Below are 19,776 nucleotides of genomic sequence, written 5' to 3' on the forward strand. Positions count from 1 at the left end.
GGGGGAAATCCTGTCATTTGCTAAGTGAATAAGCCAGTCACAGAAAGACAAACACTGTAGGATCTCATTTACATTTGGAATATAAAATAGTTGAACTCATAGAAATAGAGTAGAATGATGGTTACCACAGTCGGGGGTGGGAGGAATGGGGAGTTGTTGATCAAAGGGTACAAAGTTTCAGATAAACAAGAGGAATAGGTTTTGAGATTTACTGCATACCAGGTAGCTATAATGAATAATAATGTATTATGTATTTCAAAATAACTAAGAGAGTAAATTTCAATTGTTTCACCATAAAAAATGATAGGTAAATAAGGTGATGGCTATGTTAATTAGCTTTATTTAATCATGTCATATTGTATCCATATATCAAAACATCACATTGTACTCCATAAATGTATATAGCTATGATTTGTTAATTAAAAAAAATACGTCTGTGTGTGTGTGTGTGTGTGTGTATAAATAAACATCTTAGAATAACCAAGAAAGTTATTTTAAAAAACTCATGAGGAGGCCGGGCGCGGTGGCTCACGCCTGTAATCCTGGCTCTCTGGGAGGCCGAGGGATGCGGACTGTTCAAGGTCAGGAGTTCGAAACCAGGCTGAGCAAGAGTGAGACCTCATTTCTACTATAAATAGAAAGAAATTAATTGGCCAACTAATATATATAGAAAAAAAAATTAGCCGGGCATGGTGGCGCATGCCTGTAGTCCCAGCTACCCGGGAGGCTGAGGCAGAAGGATTGCTTGAGCCCAGGAGTTTGAGGTTGCTGTGAGCTAGGCTGACGCCACAGCACTCACTCTAGCCTGGGCAACAAAGCAAGACTCTGTCTCAAAAAAAATAAATAAATAAAAATAAAAATAAAAAACTCATGAGGAAAGCCTGGCCATAGCTAGTATTTAATATTAAAAGTTATTCTAAGTCACTATAATCAAAACAATATACTTCAGTGGAAGAAAAAAGGGTATCCAATATAGAGGGGAATTTAATGTATGACAAAAGTTACACTGCCATTCAGCAGTAATGAGTTATTGAAAAAACAATGCTAGCATTTATTCAAATGCTATTGGTTATCCAAAAAGAAAAAAATTAGGTTGAACCCTTATTTCATATCAAATATGAAAATAAGTTCCAAATGAACTACAAATTTAAATATATTTAACAAAAGTTTTCAAGAATTTTTAGACCATATATCCTAAGGGTATTCAAGCATAGCAGAAATCTAGAAGCTATAAAAGGGTAGACATAAAATATGCAATTAGAAAGTCTGATGAGTAATGAAATAAATATATTTAACAACAGAGCCTTTCATCATTATTCTCTTCAAAGTATTTCTCTCCTCTCTATATATTTGTTCCACCACACACAAGGCTTGTGTTTTTGTTGTTACTATTGCTGTTGTTGAAATATATCTGAAATGCATCCTTTGAAATGTATCATCTGTACTGAATTTCATGGCTTGCATGTTGTCAAAATGCTTTTCTTTCATGAGTTTATTCCAATCTGGAGAACAGCCAGAGAGGTCACATGGTGACAAGTAGGGTGAATTCAGCAATTATTATCCCATGGGTCTGTCTGTACCACCAAAAACTGTCAGTTACTAAGTGAAGCATTGAAGAACAACACAGCACTGTAATGAAGCAGCCATCCATTCAGACCTTCTCTAACGGCTTCTTTCAAATATATTAGTGTTAATGTGAGTCAATGTTCAAACTGTCAGTCAAAATGGACTGAAATGAGCTATTCAAAGATGAGCCTTTTTAGGTGCATCTCCAATGAGTCATCATCAGATGTTGGATGACAATAAGGACTAGAGTAATGCTTTCATATTTTCCACCTATGATAGGAAACCACTACCTACTCTGTCTTCCAGAAATGATTTCCTTGTTAAAACCCTTCTAATTTTAAAACTAGTATTTTATTTGTTACAGCAACAACTATATAAACTGAATCAATATTTCATTTACTTTTCATGTTATTTCCATTCCAAGCTTAAAATACAATTCATATAGTTATATGGTTCAAAATGCATTATTAAAGACTCACAAACAAATGCTAACCCAAATAAAAGGACACAATAGAGCATGATGAACTGTCAAGATTCAATACTGACATTAGGGAGTAATTCTGTAACAAGCAGTATAACCACTCATTTGTTAATAGAAACAGCATTCCCTGGAATTTTTTACATTTTATATTTAATTACACAAATATTAAATATCTAAGTCTGGTAAAAAGATATCACAAACAATAACAACAGCCAAAAGATATGCTACAAAACATACTTGTAACACATAACCTGAATATAATAAGTGCTTCTACAAACTGGTAAGAAATCTAACCTAAAGAAAAAAAGCACCTTTGTGGTAAAGATGCTGACCACATCACCACTGTAGCACAAAAAAAATTGGAAATAATCTAAATAGCCAGCAATAAGAAAGGGTTTAATAAATTGTTACATCCATCAGGTATAGAAGGAAATACACAAGCCCCTTAATATTGGTTTAACTTGGAGAAGTAGGTAAAGGAGTAAGGGAAAATGAAATAAAGACAAAAAAAGACTGTAGTAACATGAAAAAATAAGACACAGGTATGTTAAGTGAAAATGGAGAACATACAATTCTATATTACTAAATATATGTAAAACCTGCTTTTCCCTGAACGAAGACTAAAAAGGGACATGAATTTATAAAAATATTGATTTGATTTGGAATTATAAGAAATTTATCTTGGCTTTCTATTATTTTTATATAGTGTGCACCAAGATAACATAAAAATGAAAATAAGGAATTTAAGTAAAACCATCACGATGTGTTACTATATAATGCAGAAGAAAGGTTTTTCCTAGGATAGATGATATGCAGCACTCAGCACCTAGCAGCCATTCAAAAAACATTTAAAAATATTAGCACAGACTTACCTGCTATACAACTGTCATCAGATATTGGTACATCGAGATAAATAAATCCTTTGTTATATAAACCTATAGAAGCAAAAGAACCTTGCTTTAGATGGAACACGACACACAGCAATTTTAAAAAATTTTGATTCTGGCTTTCTGTAAAGATTCTTACAACTGAATGCTATGTGAAGAAGGAAAAAGTAAAATACAAGAGAAAAAGAATTATATTAAAGTTTTTAAATCTTGGTTTCCTACATATGCTCAGAACTACAAAATTTTTCTTACCATTGATATGTATAAATTTCTAGTGTATGTGACTAATTATAGCCACACTGGAAAGTAACAGACTAAGGTCACATTTCAAACAATAACATGCCTTAGGGAATAACACTATTTGTACCTACTTGATAAGTAATCGAAGGTTTAAAACAAGTTTTTATGTTGACAAAAGACCATTTCTACTAACCACTTACTATGTACTACATTGTAATCTAGGGATCCAGAGAGTTGAGGGCCTGAATCGATGATCTTATCAATAGCGCATTTCTCAGGCAAAGTGCATATCTAAGAAAAGCAAAATATTTTCAATTAAGTTCTGTCCAAATTCACTAATTCATAAGTCTCATGAAATTTATTCATGTTGAAACCAAGGATTACGTGTCATTAATTCAATGAGCTACATATTTTTCTCACTTATCCCTCTAGAGTCCAAACAAAAATCTATGCACATGGACATCAATTAAGGTGCCAAAATATGTTACCAACAGAACTTAGAGAACAAAGTTATTATAAGTATCAACACTTGCTGGTTAGCAATGAGCATTCACCAATAAATACCAGTATTTACTCCTTGTCTTTGAATTGGAATTAGATCCCTTTGCTGATTCTGAATATTTACTCAAACTCCACATGAATATTATCAATGGCAGGAAGGGTCACTAGCTTATTATGATACAGTTTGAGAGCTCATTAGGAAGATATTATACTGAAGTGAAATTTCTAAGCCTTCCACTCACTGGATTTCCTATGTCCTCTGGAGAAAAATTAAATGCAGACTAAAAAAAGTCCATATACTCATTCACAATCCTTTAACCACACATAAACATGACCTGGTCTCTAGGCCCCCTCATCTCTCCACTCCTTTTCTCGAAATCAATATCCCTTCCAAGATGTGGTCTGACCACTGGGAATATCAACGCCCTTGATCTTGACGCTATCACCCCCATCAAGGAACCTATCACTTCAGGACAGCAGTTTAGCGCAGTGATTAAGAGCACAGCTTCCTTGGCAAACTGGGTGAAAATCCTGGACCTTTACTACCACTATGACTTGAGCTGTTACTTGAATATTCTATGTTCAATTTCCTCATCTGTAAAAGGGGGGTATAAATAATATATCTCTGGGGTTGTTAAGAGAATTCAATGAGACAATATAAAAAGACTTGCAGTAGTGCTGGCACATCTAGCACACAGCACTTGTTCAAAAGTGTTAGCCAATATTATTGTTTTTGGTAGCTATGGCATCATCCTACTTTACATGAAACTTCTATCTAATTAACACTCCCAGATAATTATACTTGAACCAATCAAGTCTCCTTCATCTTTAAAGAATATCTTGGAGATTCGCCAATATTCTAGACTACTAAAATCATTTTAAATTTCGAATTTAAGTTTAATTTTCTTTAGGAAAACTAAATAGTGCTACTTTTAAAAATAATTATAGAATTATAATTAAAAAGTATAAAATAGGTTAAAAAGAATTCTATGTTTAACTTTTAAAGATCTCTACCTTGATGTCATCTTCTGTGATATATCCAGCCTGCACCACCCACCAGGCCTCTATGGCAATTTCCACTGGCTTTACTGGTAGAAGATCACGAGCCGTTTTCCTTCTGAAAAATTTCTGCAATGGTACAAACATCTGAGAATTTGCAATCAACTTAAAATTACCACTTTCTTCTTATATCAATCATATAGTAAGAGTGTTTCTAAAAGGCTAAATAAATATCTTTTTAAACTCTCATGTTTTAAAATCTTAACTATTCTAGATATATGGAATGAAGAAAGTCATACTTTAAATTTTTTCAAAATAAATTATTTTAAAACACTAATCATTAAATCTAGATCCAAATCCAGAAACTCAAATGAAACCCAAGAGCTAAAAAACACACTTGAAAATGTATACATATTTCACCCATTAAGTGAGCCCTAGTAGTAAAATGGGCAAGTAAAAAGACCAAAAGAGCAAAAATAGTTTTTAAAAATAAATGTTTTATGCCTTAAGTATTTTCTAATTCAACAATCACTAGAGCGATAATATAGAGAACACAGAGGAATTCTTTTCGTATTGTTTCTTTGTTAAGGACATTTCATTTGGTCAAACAAATATAATTTATTATTTCTACCACTTAAAAAAACTAATCAAGCTGTGTGATAAGGAGACCGAAACAATAGGGGTGGGGGAAGGGAAATGACTAACTTACTTTTGATGATCTACACTGATTCATAAGATCGATATACTGGTTTCTTCCTATGCCAAGAAGCCTTAGACCTGAAAGAAACAGTATTTCCTTTAAAAACTTTTAATACATCTTGAAATGTAAGTACACTCACCAGTGATTTTAGGAAAAATTCAATTCTCAACTTGTGTTCATCTTTTGACAACTGATCAACATGGTCTGTCCATATAAAATTAAAAGAAATTCTTCAAGCAAAATATTAAAGAAAGCTAAACTTTGGGAGAGATGAATTTAAGCTGACACATTTGATAAATCAGAATATTTTTGAAAAGCAGAAGTCCTCCTAATTTTAGGAAATCAAATGTACTTCTCAGCAAAAGCTTCTTGCACAACAGAACTATGGTCATATTTCAAAATACGCAATTAAAGTTAGAATAAAACATCAGCAAATTGTGTTAGTAAAAGCCATGTATCACACTGCAAAAACACTGTGCACAAGTTTTCTTCCCTCATTTGGTATATTCACAGCCCAAGTGTCAAAAAGTAATTCATTCTCTAGAAATATATGGATTAGTCCTGTTTATCTGATTCTACTACTCTAAAATATTCCTCTTTTAGATATTCAGGCTAAATCTTACACTTGACTTGTATCATCTGATAAAAATTCCTATTAATAATGTTGCTTGCTATTCCCATTTTTCAGGAATTTCAAATTAAAAACACATATTCCGATACTGACAGACGACAATATTCATGCACAAAGATACAATCTAAACATTACCTCCATCAGCAAAATTAAATACTTACAGTCAGCAGCAGTAAAATTGGGCAATGAATCATAACTTTTCTCACTGTTCATAATGTCCTTTTAAAAAGAAAAAATTTGAAATTTGAAATGCTAAATACCCTTAGATTAAAAACATGTATAAATATATATTAGTATAGCCAAACAGAACAACAATAATTATTACAGGAAGCAGTGAGATCATAATTTGGCAACCTAAAGCATGCATGCCACATTGTGGCACTTACCACATGGTTCCAACCTAGTAATTGAAGGGCATACTTTCCGGTCTGGGTTTCTTACAACACTCTCTATGAATCCCAGACAGTTGCCCTATAACATCTGCACTGTAGAAGCTTATGAGGAATGCCTCTACTAGAGCTCAGGGTCCTAGCCTCTCCACATTTCATATTACACTTGATCATAGACTTCTACCTTGAGGGAAGGCTAAATAATGAGCCACAGCTCCATCAACATGCATCTAAAACATGCATCTAAACCACAATGATTTTAATCACTTAGTAGTCTTTGCTCCTATGAATCCCAATTAGCAGCAGAGTCAAACTCCATAGCCAGCTTTTTCCACCCAATCTGTTTCTCCAATAATAAACTAACTGTTTACTGGGGGGATAAGACCCACTTTCAACCCAGGAGCTACACCCAACGATGTAAGAACAGAAACCAAAAGACAGCAAGCACACAGGTGTACCTGAAAAGCTGATAAATGGGACAAAAACTCTATTTATCCCCCAAAGGCCCAAATCTAGTGGACCACACAAGAAAAATAATCCAAGAGATGGCAGTAACTATTCTACTTACTGATAGCTGCCACCTTCATTGTGCTACCCAGGCTGTCAGGCCTCAAGCTGTCTCTAGCAATTCCTACAAAACAGTGACTTGGGAAACACAGGGCTGTATAAGTGCTCATGGAGAAGGGGCTTAAGGAAATAGGCAAAGAGAGCTCATGGTAAAGAACATTACATCATAATGTTCTATTCTAATGTTGCTCTAATGTTGTTCTAATGTTGCTATTATTGTAGTTCCCAACTTCTTTAGTTCTAGGCTTTTCCCTGCTCTTCACATGGCTAGTATGCCCAAAATAGGAACACTCAAACATAATTAAGGAGCAAATGAATACTAGATAAATATTGCCAATCTTTTCATAAAACTTCCTTAAAAATAGTATATAACTAGAATTAAAGTTATTCAACACAAGCCTAAAAACCTTTGGAAAAAGGCTAACAAAAATTAGTAATTACAGAAAGAGATTAACAACCAGGACTACTAATACATTTCTTTTTTCTGACACTTGTATTATGTCATGTCAGGTCTATGTCATCATTTATTCTTTATACAGTTAGTGCACAGTTAAGTTTCTCTGAGCTTAATGTTCAATTCCATCACCTACTTTTTAACGTTAACCATGTTAAAAGCAATAAATTTTTATATGGAGTCTGTTAGCATAAATGACTGATCAATGCTACAATAGCACAAAGGACCGATACCATGTGAAAACATCAATAATGACAACTGCTTGTACAAGTGTAGCTCAAACAGTTAATTTGTAACCAGAAGTCCTTTTTATTCTATAAGCTCAGAATCATCTGCTAAGAGTATCTGACATGTAGTCCCATCCCATTCCATATGGTTCACCCACACTGTAAACGCACCTCCATAATTGCAGTATAGTATGAAAATGGTGTTATCCTCAGGCCCTTCACCATGATATCTGATAAATGGTAAGGGTACAGCATGAGGTGATCTCGACTGTACTTTAGTAGTTCCTCATAGTATTTGCGTTCATCTTTCTTGACATGTTTAACTGTGGGAAAGAGGGAAATTGTCCAGTTTTTTTGTTTGTTTTCTTATGGTTACATGTTAACTATAAGTAGAAATACTTTACAAACCAATAGTAATTCAGAAAAAAATTTAGAAGACAACAAATAAAAGATTCTAAGTTGAAACAAAGAAACAATTATACCACAAGAAACAGACTTCAGAGTATATAAGTAAAATGTATAATAGTGCAGACAAGTAGAAAATAATTCTTATCAAATGAGAAAAGAAGCATAACCCCCACCCAAAAGGTATAAAACATAGGCTAGAATTCATCAAATTCCTTACTATATTGCTTTACAGGATAGCCAAACTAAATGCTAGTTTTCAGTGAAGTCTGTTTTTAAAAATTATTTGCTTTTGTTTTATTTTTTAAATTAAAAAGCCCTCTGACTTTCATGAAAAATTATGCAGAAAAGCTCTCTCTGAAATATTATTCTTCAAATAAGACCAATACAGAGGGAAAGTCTTGCAGGGAAACAGAACCAAACTAACAAATAAAAAGCAAATATTTTTAAAAAGGAAAAAAAAATCATGAAACCAACTATGTTTACAATTTGTTCCAATTATTGCAGAGTTTTTCATTAAAGTTATATTATTTGGAAAATTTGTGGAGATAAAACAAAACTCAAAGCCAAAAATTATTAAGAATGAATGTACTTTTTCTTTTCTGGCATATTTCCTCACTTTAGGCAAAAAGAAAACATCTGAATTAATATTTTAAAGGTAAAATAAATCTATAAGCAGAATTCTAAAAAATAATTGTTGGCCGGGCGCTGTGGCTCACGCCTGTAATCCTAGCTCTTGGGAGGCCGAGGCGGGCGGATTGCTCAAGGTCAGGAGTTCAAAACCAGCCTGAGCAAGAGCGAGACCCCGTCTCTACTATAAATAGAAAGAAATTAATTGGCCAACTGATATATATATAAAAAAAATTAGCCGGGCATGGTGGCGCATGCCTGTAGTCCCAGCTACCCGGGAGGCTGAGGCAGAAGGATCACTTGAGCCCAGGAGTTTGAGGTTGCTGTGAGCTAGGCTGACGCCACGGCACTCACTCTAGCCTGGGCAACAAAGCGAGACTCTGTCTCAAAAAAAACAAAATAAATAAATAAAAGAAAAAAATAAAAAATAATTGTTATCAGAATTAGAAAGAAAAATCTACTTGCTAATACAAATTGTTGTTAGATGGAATGGTTTAGTATACAGTTTCTTAAAGTTTGTACATGGTATAATTTCAGTGCTATGAAATATGTATTGAAAAGATAGGATCGATTTACGAAAATGATTAAGTGTCAATAGTCATTTCCACCCCAGTGTAAAAATGTCTCTACTTACCTAAGTTATTTCTATACCGTAACTGATTGCGGATACTGTACAAGACAACCTGCTTTTCATATTCTCTCTGTGAATTTCCAAGACTCTAAAAGAAATTTCAAATAGATTTTAAATAGCTTCCAAACTGAACAATAGTACTTTTTTATCCTAAGATTTTAAAATCATGCCCTCTAATTTTTTCCTGGCATTTCTAATTTCTAGAACTAAAGAATATTTTCTTAAATTTTATTATACTAACTTTTCTGCTACAGTATTTGAGCAAAAACTCAATGTGTTTCTTTTCAGTCTGCCTTTCTAAAAGGACTTACTAAAATTATCCTAAGTATTTAACAAATAAAAGAGCAGTATGAGAGCATAATTTCACTTAACAAAAACGAAGTTCTACTTTAAGAGATTTCCTTCCTGACTGCCCCCAATTTGCGTGTGTTAAATGGATAGATGATTTCCTGCACCTACATGTATTTAAATTTAAGAATGACAATTAAGGACAGATTTCTGTCTGATAATTATTTGTAGCTGAAGCCTATGTTTATTAAAGATTAAGAATTCTGGTGCATGTACATTTTAAATATACATAAGATTGCATCTTAAAAAGTCATCTCCTTCTAGCCTCATTAGAAAACATTTGGACAATTTTAGAATTATGATATATTTTTTAATAAGCCAAAACTTTCTAGCTGTGCACTTAGTGTTTTAAGTTCAAAGTTGGGAGTTGCTCATGAAAGCAAAGAGTAAGTTTGCCTAATTATAGTCAACATTATATTCAATGTGAAACCATAAACTTAATATAAACAGCTATCCCCCTCGATTTTTACACTACTAGGTACAGTCTTTCTGACACATTATGAAGTGTCAGAAATCAGATATTTTAGGAGTCATGACAGAAAGATCAGAGGATTCAGTTCATCCTATTTCTTACTCATAGGTTTTTGAAAGCCAAAGTGAAGGCTTTCAAAATCACTTAAGGCAATCTTCACAAGAGGATGAAACTCACATCTAAATAAACTGACCCAATAATGGACACACTGATGGGTAATATCCTAAGAAAAATGGGACACGATGCAAGAAAATTAAGTACAGTTGACCCTTAAACAAAACAGGTTTGAACTGCGCAGGTCCACTTATACTCGGATTTTCTTTCACCTCTGCCACCCCTAAGACAAGTTCAATCACTCCTCTTCCTCAGCCTACTCAATGTGTAGATGACAAGAATGGAGAGCTTTATGATGTTCCACTTCAGGAATAGTAAACATTTTCTTCTTCCTTATCATTTTCTTAATAACATTTTCCTTTCTCTAGCTTAATTTAAGAATATAGTATATAACATATATAACATACAAAGTTGTGTTAATCAACTGTTTGTACTGGTTTCCAGTCAATAGTAGGCTATTAGTTATGTTCTGGAGAAGTCAAAAGCTATAGGCATATTTTCAACTACATAGGGCTCAGTGCCCCTAACTCCCATGTTGTTCAAGGGTCGACCGTATCCTTCTTCATGTATCTAGATTAGTGTATCACAGGTAAACCAGAACTCAACAATACTGCCAAAATGTATGTGCTTATATTATTTTCATCTGTTTTAACATTGCAAGTGGTTAAGAGTAAAGTTCATTGTAGAGAAACTACCCTACCACCCTCTTTGTAGCAAAGCCAGGGTCAGCATGGAAGATACTAATATTGAGGGGATTCAAAATAGCAGGCTTTCTGTAAAACTTGTAAAGGTTTTCTCTAGCTCCACTGCCAAATAAAAGTCTCTTTCTCAGGGAACACAAAATACATACACATGTACACACACAAACACACAATTTTGCTAAAATCTGAGCAATTTCCAAACTTGAGGTTTTGCTCTTCTGTTTCAGTATTTTAATTTACCCTAACTTACAGCCATTTTCTCCCTTTCAAACTCCATTACTGGTAACTCCAGAATAAAAATAAGGATCATATATGGATCCATTATTTGTAAGCTTTATTACAGAATACATCACCTACAAGTATGTAAGCTATGTACTAGGCATTAAGTAATGACTGGTCCTGATCAATCAATACACGTGTGTGCACATAAATACCTAAAAAACACATTAAAAGTTGGCTTTACTCTCCATTAGCCAAGTATGTAAAATCAAATAACTTTGTTCAGAGATTCCTGGGCTCTCCTCCCACTCCTACCTCAAATCTCCCACCATTCACATTTTAAAACACTATTGCCACTACAAGAGGTGACCATAATTTAAAAAAGGTTATTTTATTCTGAGACAATACTGCAGAAATGCTAACCATGTCTGACAAATGAAGTTGGGCTGCGTATAAAAGGAACTACCGTGTTTCCCCAAAAATAAGACCTATCTATAAAATAAGCCCTAGCAGGATTTCTAAGCATTTGCGCAATACAAGCCCTACTCCGAAAATAAGACCTAGTGATGGGCGTGGCTACGCAGTTTATCTGTACAACCCATGCATTTCGTCGCGGAGCAGTAGAGAAGATGAGCAGCCCTTCTCATCTGCCCCATGAGAGCTCTATTGCTCAACATGAGAGATTGGGGCCAATGGTTCTAAAGAAAATAGAGTCGCAAGAAATTCATGATGGAATTCGGGGTCTGGAGAGTTATGATGATGTTCCAGAAGAAGACAACTTAACTATATTTGAATAAATGTAGATTGTTGTACCATACTTAAAAAAAATAACACATCCCCTGAAAATAAGCCGTAGGGTGTCTTCTTGAGGAAAAATAACTACAAGACCCTGTCTTATTTTCGGGGAAACACAGTATAACAGATGAAGGAGTGGCATGAAAGAAGTTACTAGCTATAAAGCACCCACTGTGCTAAAGACTATGCTAAAAGCACAAAGATTTTCTAAAGCCTCTGCCCCTACAAACTCCAACCCCAATATGTACATCCCAAAATGTATCTCTTTCCCCCCCAACAAAAAAAATAACTCTTCTTGGATTATATAGAACCTCATCATAAGATTTCCCTTAAAATAAAAGGACTATGAATTGTTTTAAATAATGAATACAAGATACTGGTAAACTGTAGAAAATAATGAAATGGCCCTATCTACAACTGTTTAATGTATTTTTAAAAGTCTAACACATGACCCATATCACATAAAAAAAAATGTCATCTATCTATATAAAATGAAATTGGCTTAAAATATATTTTTTCGAAAATCTGAATCACCGGCCCCCAGCTTTCAGACCTGGGCAATATGAGACAAATTAAACTCATCAAAACTTACTGGAAACTACATCAAAGTACTTAAAGTCTATAATACCAAAAGACAAATTCTTTCCATACAAGAAATGTTTCCCACTTTTCTATTTTTAGTTGCCTGGCTAATTTTTTCTCTATTTTTAGTAAAGAAGGGGTCTTGCTCAGGCTGGTCTCGAACTCCTGACCTAAAGCGATCCTCCCGTCTCAGCCTCCCAGAGTGCTAGGATTACAGGCATGAGCCACCCTGCCTGGCCTATTTCCCACTTTTGACTGAGCTTTAGCTGCCCAGGAAAAATTTCAGATTGATACCATCGTTCATTCACTCCACAAATATTTACTAAAAGCCAACTATGTGACAGGTGCTCAAGGTACAAAAGCGAAACAAGTTAACCACAAAACACACCATAGTGGGATAAGCACTGTAACAGGTGAGAAAGCAGTGCTATGGCAACATATCCAAGGGGCAACCACTGCATATTTAGAAGGTCAGAGAAACCTCCCAGAAGGAGTGAATATGAGACTGATTCAAAAAGCAGCTATAAGTAATATAAAAGAGACAGGTAGAGATAGGATTGGGTTTGCATTTTAGAAAACTCACTCCAGAGTAACATGAAAAATGAATGGGAAGGTCCTATTTTAAAAGCAAGAGACCAGATAGAAAGCTGATGTAGTGGCCGGGTGCGGTGGCTCACACCTGTAATCCTAGCACTCTGGGAGGCCAAGGCAGACAGATTGCTCGAGGTCAGGAGTTCGAAACCAGCCTGAGCGAGACCCTGTCTCTACTATAAAGAGAAAGAAATTAATTGGCCAACTAATATATATAGAAAAAATTAGCCGGGCATGGTGGTACATGCCTGTAGTCCCAGCTACTCAGGAGGCTGAGGCAGTAGGATCGCTTGAACCCAGGAGTTTGAGGTTGCTGTGAGTTGAGCTGATGCCATGGCACTCACTCTAGTGTGGGCAACAAAGTGAGACTCTGTCTCAAAAAAAAAAAAAAGAAAAAAGAAAGCTGATGTAGTAATCTAAGATAAAGTTTGACCTAGAGAAACAGTGGTAAGACTAGAGAAAGTTATGAGAGTAAACTTGCACAGATGGATTCTGCAACATCTACTAATGGCCAAGCTTATCCTAAGCTAAAACAGCCATTGTTTAGAATGAGCTTTAAAAAAAAATGATTATTTTTAAAGTTGTGACTAAGTTTTAGAAACCCTTTTGCCAATACTAATTAAAATCAAATATTTATGTTGAATAAAATGGAATCACTCATCTTTCTTCCATTATGCTACATTTATTTTGATAAAAGGAAGAGTAAAAATAGAAACGAAACATTGTTGGTTCAGACTTGTCATAAAACCCTAAAGTACAAGAGTGTCCATCAAAGCCCTTATTCAAGCTTAACAAGAGAAACTTATTCCCTTAAGTTTAGAGCTTTGTTCTCCCAGTTCAAGACAAATGCCACATGGACAGCCACTGCCACCCAAGAATTCTAAGTTCCTTAAATTTATATTTCCACTCCCTTGGCGTTTAGTAACTTAAAATGAAAGCATTTTTGTTGTCACATGATATATCACCAAAACATTAAATTATTCACTTTCTAAAGCTGAGCCCCCAAGGGGATTGGGGGTGGGGTTAAGTAAACTAAACTACAATCATCCTTATACCATCACCACTACCCTCCCAAACTTTCCAAATATACCATTGTCCAGCACCAACAGAAAACAGAATTTCACTCTCAACCAAGTATAATGGAAGGCACTGAATGTCAATCTGTGACCACAGAAACAGTGCCTTATAGGTACCCATATCACTACCTTCGTAAGATTTAATACGACCTGCTATGCTCTGTATTTTTTCATTTATTTGTTTATTGCCTATCTTTCCATAATGTAAATGTAAGCTCCATGAAGGCAGGGTCTTTGTCTTGTAGACTGCTACAAATTACCTGCACCTAGAACAACACATACCACCTAGCAGGTACTCCCATAAATATACACTAAATACTGAGTAAAACTGACACTCTAAAATTTGAGCATTAACTCTCAGAAACCTCATGTCACTCTCTTGTTGAAGCCTAATAATAAACCGATCTTGTCTATAGGATAAAGTCCAGAGAAACAAAGCACGCATGCCCCTTCAAAATCTGACCCTGACTACTTTTCCAGCCTCATCTGCTACCACCCACTTACAAAACCCCACCTCCAAATACATACACACACACACACACACACACACACACATCTCCAAACTCTGTTGATATTCAGTCACTTGCTACTCTCAAGACATGTTCTCTCACTCATCTAAACTTTTTAAAGTGACTTTCCTTTCCCTGGAAAAAATCTTCATTCCCTCTTATCTCTTACTCTTCCTCCAAGGCCCAATTTAAATGCCTCCTCTACACATCCTCCCAACTCTCCCTGGACAATTCCTTCCTCCCTGTGCTCCTACATATACTATAATGAAGGTATGTAAGAGCTGCTATCACCCTGTATTATATTCGTTTGTTTCTCGTTCCTTTCCCACCCTCCTTAAGTTCTGGAAGTTAAGAATGGTGTTTTAAATCTCCATTCAGACGCCGGCTGAATGGAAACTGCGGGCAAAGGCGCCAGGCGAGTCCTGTGGACACCATTCCATCCCATTTAGCAATGGCCCCATCCTGGCCCTGTGGCCCCACAGCCGCCCCCTCTTCACCCCTGGGCTGCAGGTCGGTTTTCCCGAAACCCAGGCAGGTGAAAGGGCAGGAGTCAGCCGAGAGCAGCTGGCCCTGGACCCGCGGGCGACGAAAGCAGGTGACAACGGGGCGGGGCCGAACCAGTCGGGGCCCCTGTCCCAGGTTCCGGCCGTACCTGTCTCACGTTGGCCGGCAGCTTGCTCCAGGGGTAATTGTGCCGGATGTGGAACTCCACGTCTATGTTCATGATGCCGGGGCCAGGGCTGGCGGCGGTGGCCGCGACCGTGGATGAAACGACGCCGCCCGCCCTCGGCCTGCCACAGCAGCCCGCGGGAGGCCCTGCGCCTCACACTGAGGAAGGCCCGGGCTGCCCCATGGCCAGGGCTCCCGACAGCTCAGCGCGGCCCGGGCCACGGGGCACAGGAGCAGCGGAGACCGCGGCTGGAGTGTCCGAGCAGCTCCAAGTTTCTTCCTAGTTTCTGCCCGCCGGAAATGGCTCTGGGCTCGCGTCACTTCCGCCTGCTGGCGGGGCGTAGGGCCGGTCGGCGCCCCGCCCTCTGCGTGCTGGGGACCCGGCGGCGCGGTGGGGCCTGGGAGTTCCCGGCTGGAGCCCCAGCCCGCGCGCCGCGTCTGCGGCTTTCAGTCTCTAGAAGAGGTAAGATAATCGCCTGGGCTGCAGTGCGGTTGCTGGATGACCTAGTTTCCCCAAAATGCCAACGGGTGGCCCAAGAGCAGGCGGGAACGGGCGCTGAGGTGGGTGTCTGAGAAGAGCGACCTGGGCACGGGGCCTAGGTGGCTTCAGTCAGTGGAAGGAGCAGTGAGCCCACCCGGGTCCTCCCGGGGCCCTCCAGAGCCCGGCCAGGCTCATGAGGAAACCAAGTCTGCAAGTCAGCTTTTCCCCCAGCTGAGTGAGAGGCGCGGACGGCGGTGGAGCAGAGGTCTGATTAGCCTGCATCCCTTCCAGGCATCCCTTCCACGCTGCATCTTGTGGAAGGGAGTCGTTGGGCACCGCTTCGAAGATACAAATTCTGAAAATACAAGGACTAAGGGAGCTGAACTTGTAAACAAACAGCTGGTGCTGAAGGGTCTGAGCAGCCCAAAGGCAATCTAGGAGGCAGAGAAGGCCACTCACCAACCTGTAGCATGCAGCCTGTGGGTTTCTGTTTGCTTCTGCTCCACGCGGATGCCTCCAGAGTCACTTTTTAAAGCAGAGATCCAGCATATCTTAATTTCAGCTCCAGTGAGATCTTTAGGAACAATTTCTTCCAGAATTTGTTACATTGCCTTAGCAAACCCATGACCATTATTACTGGCAACTACCAGGGAAAAGTTCAGTATTTTTGTAACTATTTTTCAGTTTTAAATAATGTTTTATTATATATCGAGAGATATATACTTACAACTTTTTATGAGCTGCCTAGCCCACACTTCAACAGTTGGCAGTCTGATGCATAGCGTAAACAACATGATGTCTGCTAAATTGAAACAAATGTGAGTATACACTGCCCTTGCACAGGTGTTTTGATCTTGTATTATCCAACTATAATGGCCCATAACTAAGTGCTTTGCATACTGTGTTTACAGACCTTCATTAGCATAGCTAAAGTTAACTGGACTCCAAGAGACATTTATTCAACAAATATTGATTACCTGCCCCCATGTATTAAGCCCTTGACTTGCAATAGATTTTTATTCCTCGCAAATGTAAAAGGGTACCACTGTTACTATCCCAATTTAATAGAAGAGGAAACAGGTGTGGAAGGGCTGCATGACTTGCACACAACATCACACAGGTAGTAGTAACAGAGCCAAACTGGGGCCCAAGGCTGTCGTCACTTTAAAACCATCCTTTTGAGTCCCCAACTCAGGCTCTCACTATTGTCTCCTGTTCCAATTTAGAAAATGTTCATTCAAAGTCAACAACATAAATCTCTAATATTTACAATTTTAAGTGTGGGAGAATTGATATTCTTCCAAAATCTAACTTAGATTTAAGGCAGTATAAATAACATGAAAATTAAAGTCAACTTAGTTAAAAAATTCTCATAGACCATTATTTTACCTAATTACAGCAGTTAAACAGGTGAATGCCTGATAAACTCACCCTTTCTGTTTATCAGTAAATATTGAGTGTAGCACAGACACATCAAAAACTATGAAAGGAGATAAGGGACAGTGAACCTATGCCCACTAATGGAATAAGGCCTGAATCTTTGAAAATTTGACCCTGGTGAATAGAAATGATTCTAACTTAGCCAGTAGCTGAGTAAAGTGGACGTGTGAAGGAAGAAAGGGTAATAGGTTAAAGCAATGTGGACGGGAAGAGTCCAAATAACAAACCATTCAGAGTAGGAACTGGTGACAGAATTTGGCTTATGAAATACACAATGCTCAGGTACTGATCTGCCTTGAGGTGACCAGTCTTTGAGAGATTGGAAGCCAAGCAATTCAGAGACCCTAAATTAAACCACAGGATTCAATGGCTGGGAAGTTCAGGAACAGGACTGTTTCTCCAAGCACCAGAAAGCTGAAAACAGCAGCTCCTTGGGCACCAAGTGTAGCAGTCATTACAGTACCTCGATTTTTTGGTAAACAATAATGTCGATCCTTTTAGGTCCCTGACTCAGACTCCTGCTTATTTCTGCTTCACTAGACATTTGCTTTTCAAATTCTAGTGAGGTCAGAAACTGGAGGTATGATTAAGGAGAATTATGCAACTGGCTTAGGCAATCTGCCCTTCAAAAAGACTGCAGAACTGTTTCCCAAAATTCCAATAGAAATAATGAGCAGAAGCAACCTGAAAGTAGGGAGCTATCTGGTGACCCCATTCATAGACCCAGAATGACACATCCTGTGGTAGGTAGGAAGAATAATGGCCCCCAAAGATTTCCATGTCTTAATCCCTATAATCTGTGACTATGTTATCATACAAGGCAAAAGGGACTTTGCAGATGTGATTAAGTTAAGGATCTTGAGATGGGAAGATTATCCTGGATTACCCAAGTGGGATCAAAGTAATCACCAGGTCCTTACAAGAGGGAGGCAGGAGGTTGGGTGCAGTAGATCATGCCTGTAATCCTAGCACTCTGAGAGGCCAAGACAGGAAGATCACTTGAGGCCAGGAGTTCAAGAGCAGCCTGGGAAACAGGAAGACCTTATCTCTAAGAAAAAAAAAAAAAAATTAGCCAGGTGTGGTGATACACACCTGAAGTCCCAGATACTCAGCAGGCTGAGGCAAGAGGATCACTTCAGCCAGGGAATTTGAGGCTGCAATGAGCTGTGATGGCACCACTGTACTCCAGCCTGGGTGACAGAGAAAGACTGTCTCAAAAATTAAAAAAGGGAGGCAGGAGAGTCAGTGTTAGAGAAGGGGATGTAGGGAGAGGTTGGAGTGATACAAGGCCAAAAGCCAAGGAATGTGGGGAGCTTCTAGGGGCTGGAAGAGGAAATTGATTTTCCCCTACAGCCTCCAAAAGAAGCACAGCCCAGCTGTGACATTTTGGACTTGTGATCTTCTAAAACGTAAAAGAATAAATTTGTATTGTTTTAAGTCAGTAGGTTTGTGGTAATTTGTTACAGCAGCAATAGGAAATTAATATATTCCCCCAACAATAAGATACTCTAACACCCACAATGCTGATTCATCAAATTTCATAATTAAAGTCTTAATTCAAATAATCCCTTTTTAACCTTATTATTTTTTAGTATACATGAGCTATCATATCCCTTTTTGAGAGCAAGTGTGAAAGGGAGCTCAAGGATGAAATGAGGCCAGGAAAGCACCTGTAGGGGAGGAAATGGTATCTAGAAGAAAGAGAGGAGAGGCAGTCACTATAAACATTTTCTGCCTTGGTTTTTCCTGGGTCTGACCTTAGTCATGGGTTTCCAAACCATACGTGTTTTGCTTTGTCACATGAAGCAATTCATCTCCCACATGCTGTACACCTTAGCCTCACTTGTTGCCACCTCACAGCTTTATGTGGTTTTGTTTTTTTAGAGACAGGGTCTCACTCTGTAACCCAGGCTGGAGTACAATGGCCCCATCACAGCTGATTGCAGCCTCAAACTCCTAGGCGTAAGTGATCCTCCCGCCTCAGCCTCCTGAGTAGCTGGGACTACAGGTGATCGTTGCCATGTCTGGCTACATTTTTTTATTTTTTGTAGAGATGGGGTTTCACTATGTTTCCCAGGCTGGTCTCAAACTCCTGGCCTTAAGTGATCCTCCTACCTCGGCCTCCCAAAGTGCTGAGATTATAGGCATGAGCCACTGGGCCCAGCCCACCTCGCAGCTTTTGCCCTTGCTTACTGCTCCACCTGAATGCCTTTTCCCAGATCTTTGCACAGCAGGTTCCTTTCAGTTCACTCACGGTCACTTAGAGTAGCCTTCTCCAGCTACCTTCTCCAACCTAGCCACTTCTCCCTCTCCTCTCTCTAACACATTACCTTGGTTTATGTCCTTCATTGCAAGGAATCACTGTCTGACTTCATCCTCCTTGTTTCCTTGTTTGTTGTCTATCTATCCACGGAAGAAAGGACTTTGTCTCATTCATCAGTCTGTCTCCAGGACCCAGAATCATGCATCAT

The 19,776-nt window shown here is 38.0% G+C and overlaps 2 protein-coding genes across 2 annotated transcripts in view; one reads left to right on the forward strand and one right to left on the reverse strand.

Annotated features, from left to right (window-relative positions):
* The window catches only part of FAM91A1 (family with sequence similarity 91 member A1), a 48,798-nt gene extending 33,119 nt beyond the window's left edge, over positions 1-15,679 (reverse strand). The window contains exons 1-8 of the mRNA XM_012743324.2: positions 15,368-15,679; positions 9,312-9,396; positions 7,814-7,965; positions 6,167-6,224; positions 5,384-5,451; positions 4,690-4,803; positions 3,375-3,465; positions 2,920-2,982 (exon numbers count right to left, since the gene is read on the reverse strand). Coding sequence (XP_012598778.1) covers positions 2,920-2,982; positions 3,375-3,465; positions 4,690-4,803; positions 5,384-5,451; positions 6,167-6,224; positions 7,814-7,965; positions 9,312-9,396; positions 15,368-15,439 — 703 coding nt within the window. The 5' untranslated portion in view covers positions 15,440-15,679. The remainder of the gene's footprint in view (positions 1-2,919; positions 2,983-3,374; positions 3,466-4,689; positions 4,804-5,383; positions 5,452-6,166; positions 6,225-7,813; positions 7,966-9,311; positions 9,397-15,367) is intronic.
* Positions 15,680-15,684: 5 nt separating this feature from the next.
* ANXA13 (annexin A13) overlaps positions 15,685-19,776 on the forward strand; it is a 74,367-nt gene continuing 70,275 nt past the window's right edge. The window contains exons 1-2 of the mRNA XM_076005342.1: positions 15,685-15,847; positions 17,666-17,780. Coding sequence (XP_075861457.1) covers positions 15,685-15,847; positions 17,666-17,780 — 278 coding nt within the window. The remainder of the gene's footprint in view (positions 15,848-17,665; positions 17,781-19,776) is intronic.

The sequence above is a fragment of the Microcebus murinus genome, chromosome 7 (assembly GCF_040939455.1).
Source record: "Microcebus murinus isolate Inina chromosome 7, M.murinus_Inina_mat1.0, whole genome shotgun sequence".
NCBI classification, from domain to species: Eukaryota; Metazoa; Chordata; class Mammalia; order Primates; family Cheirogaleidae; genus Microcebus; species Microcebus murinus.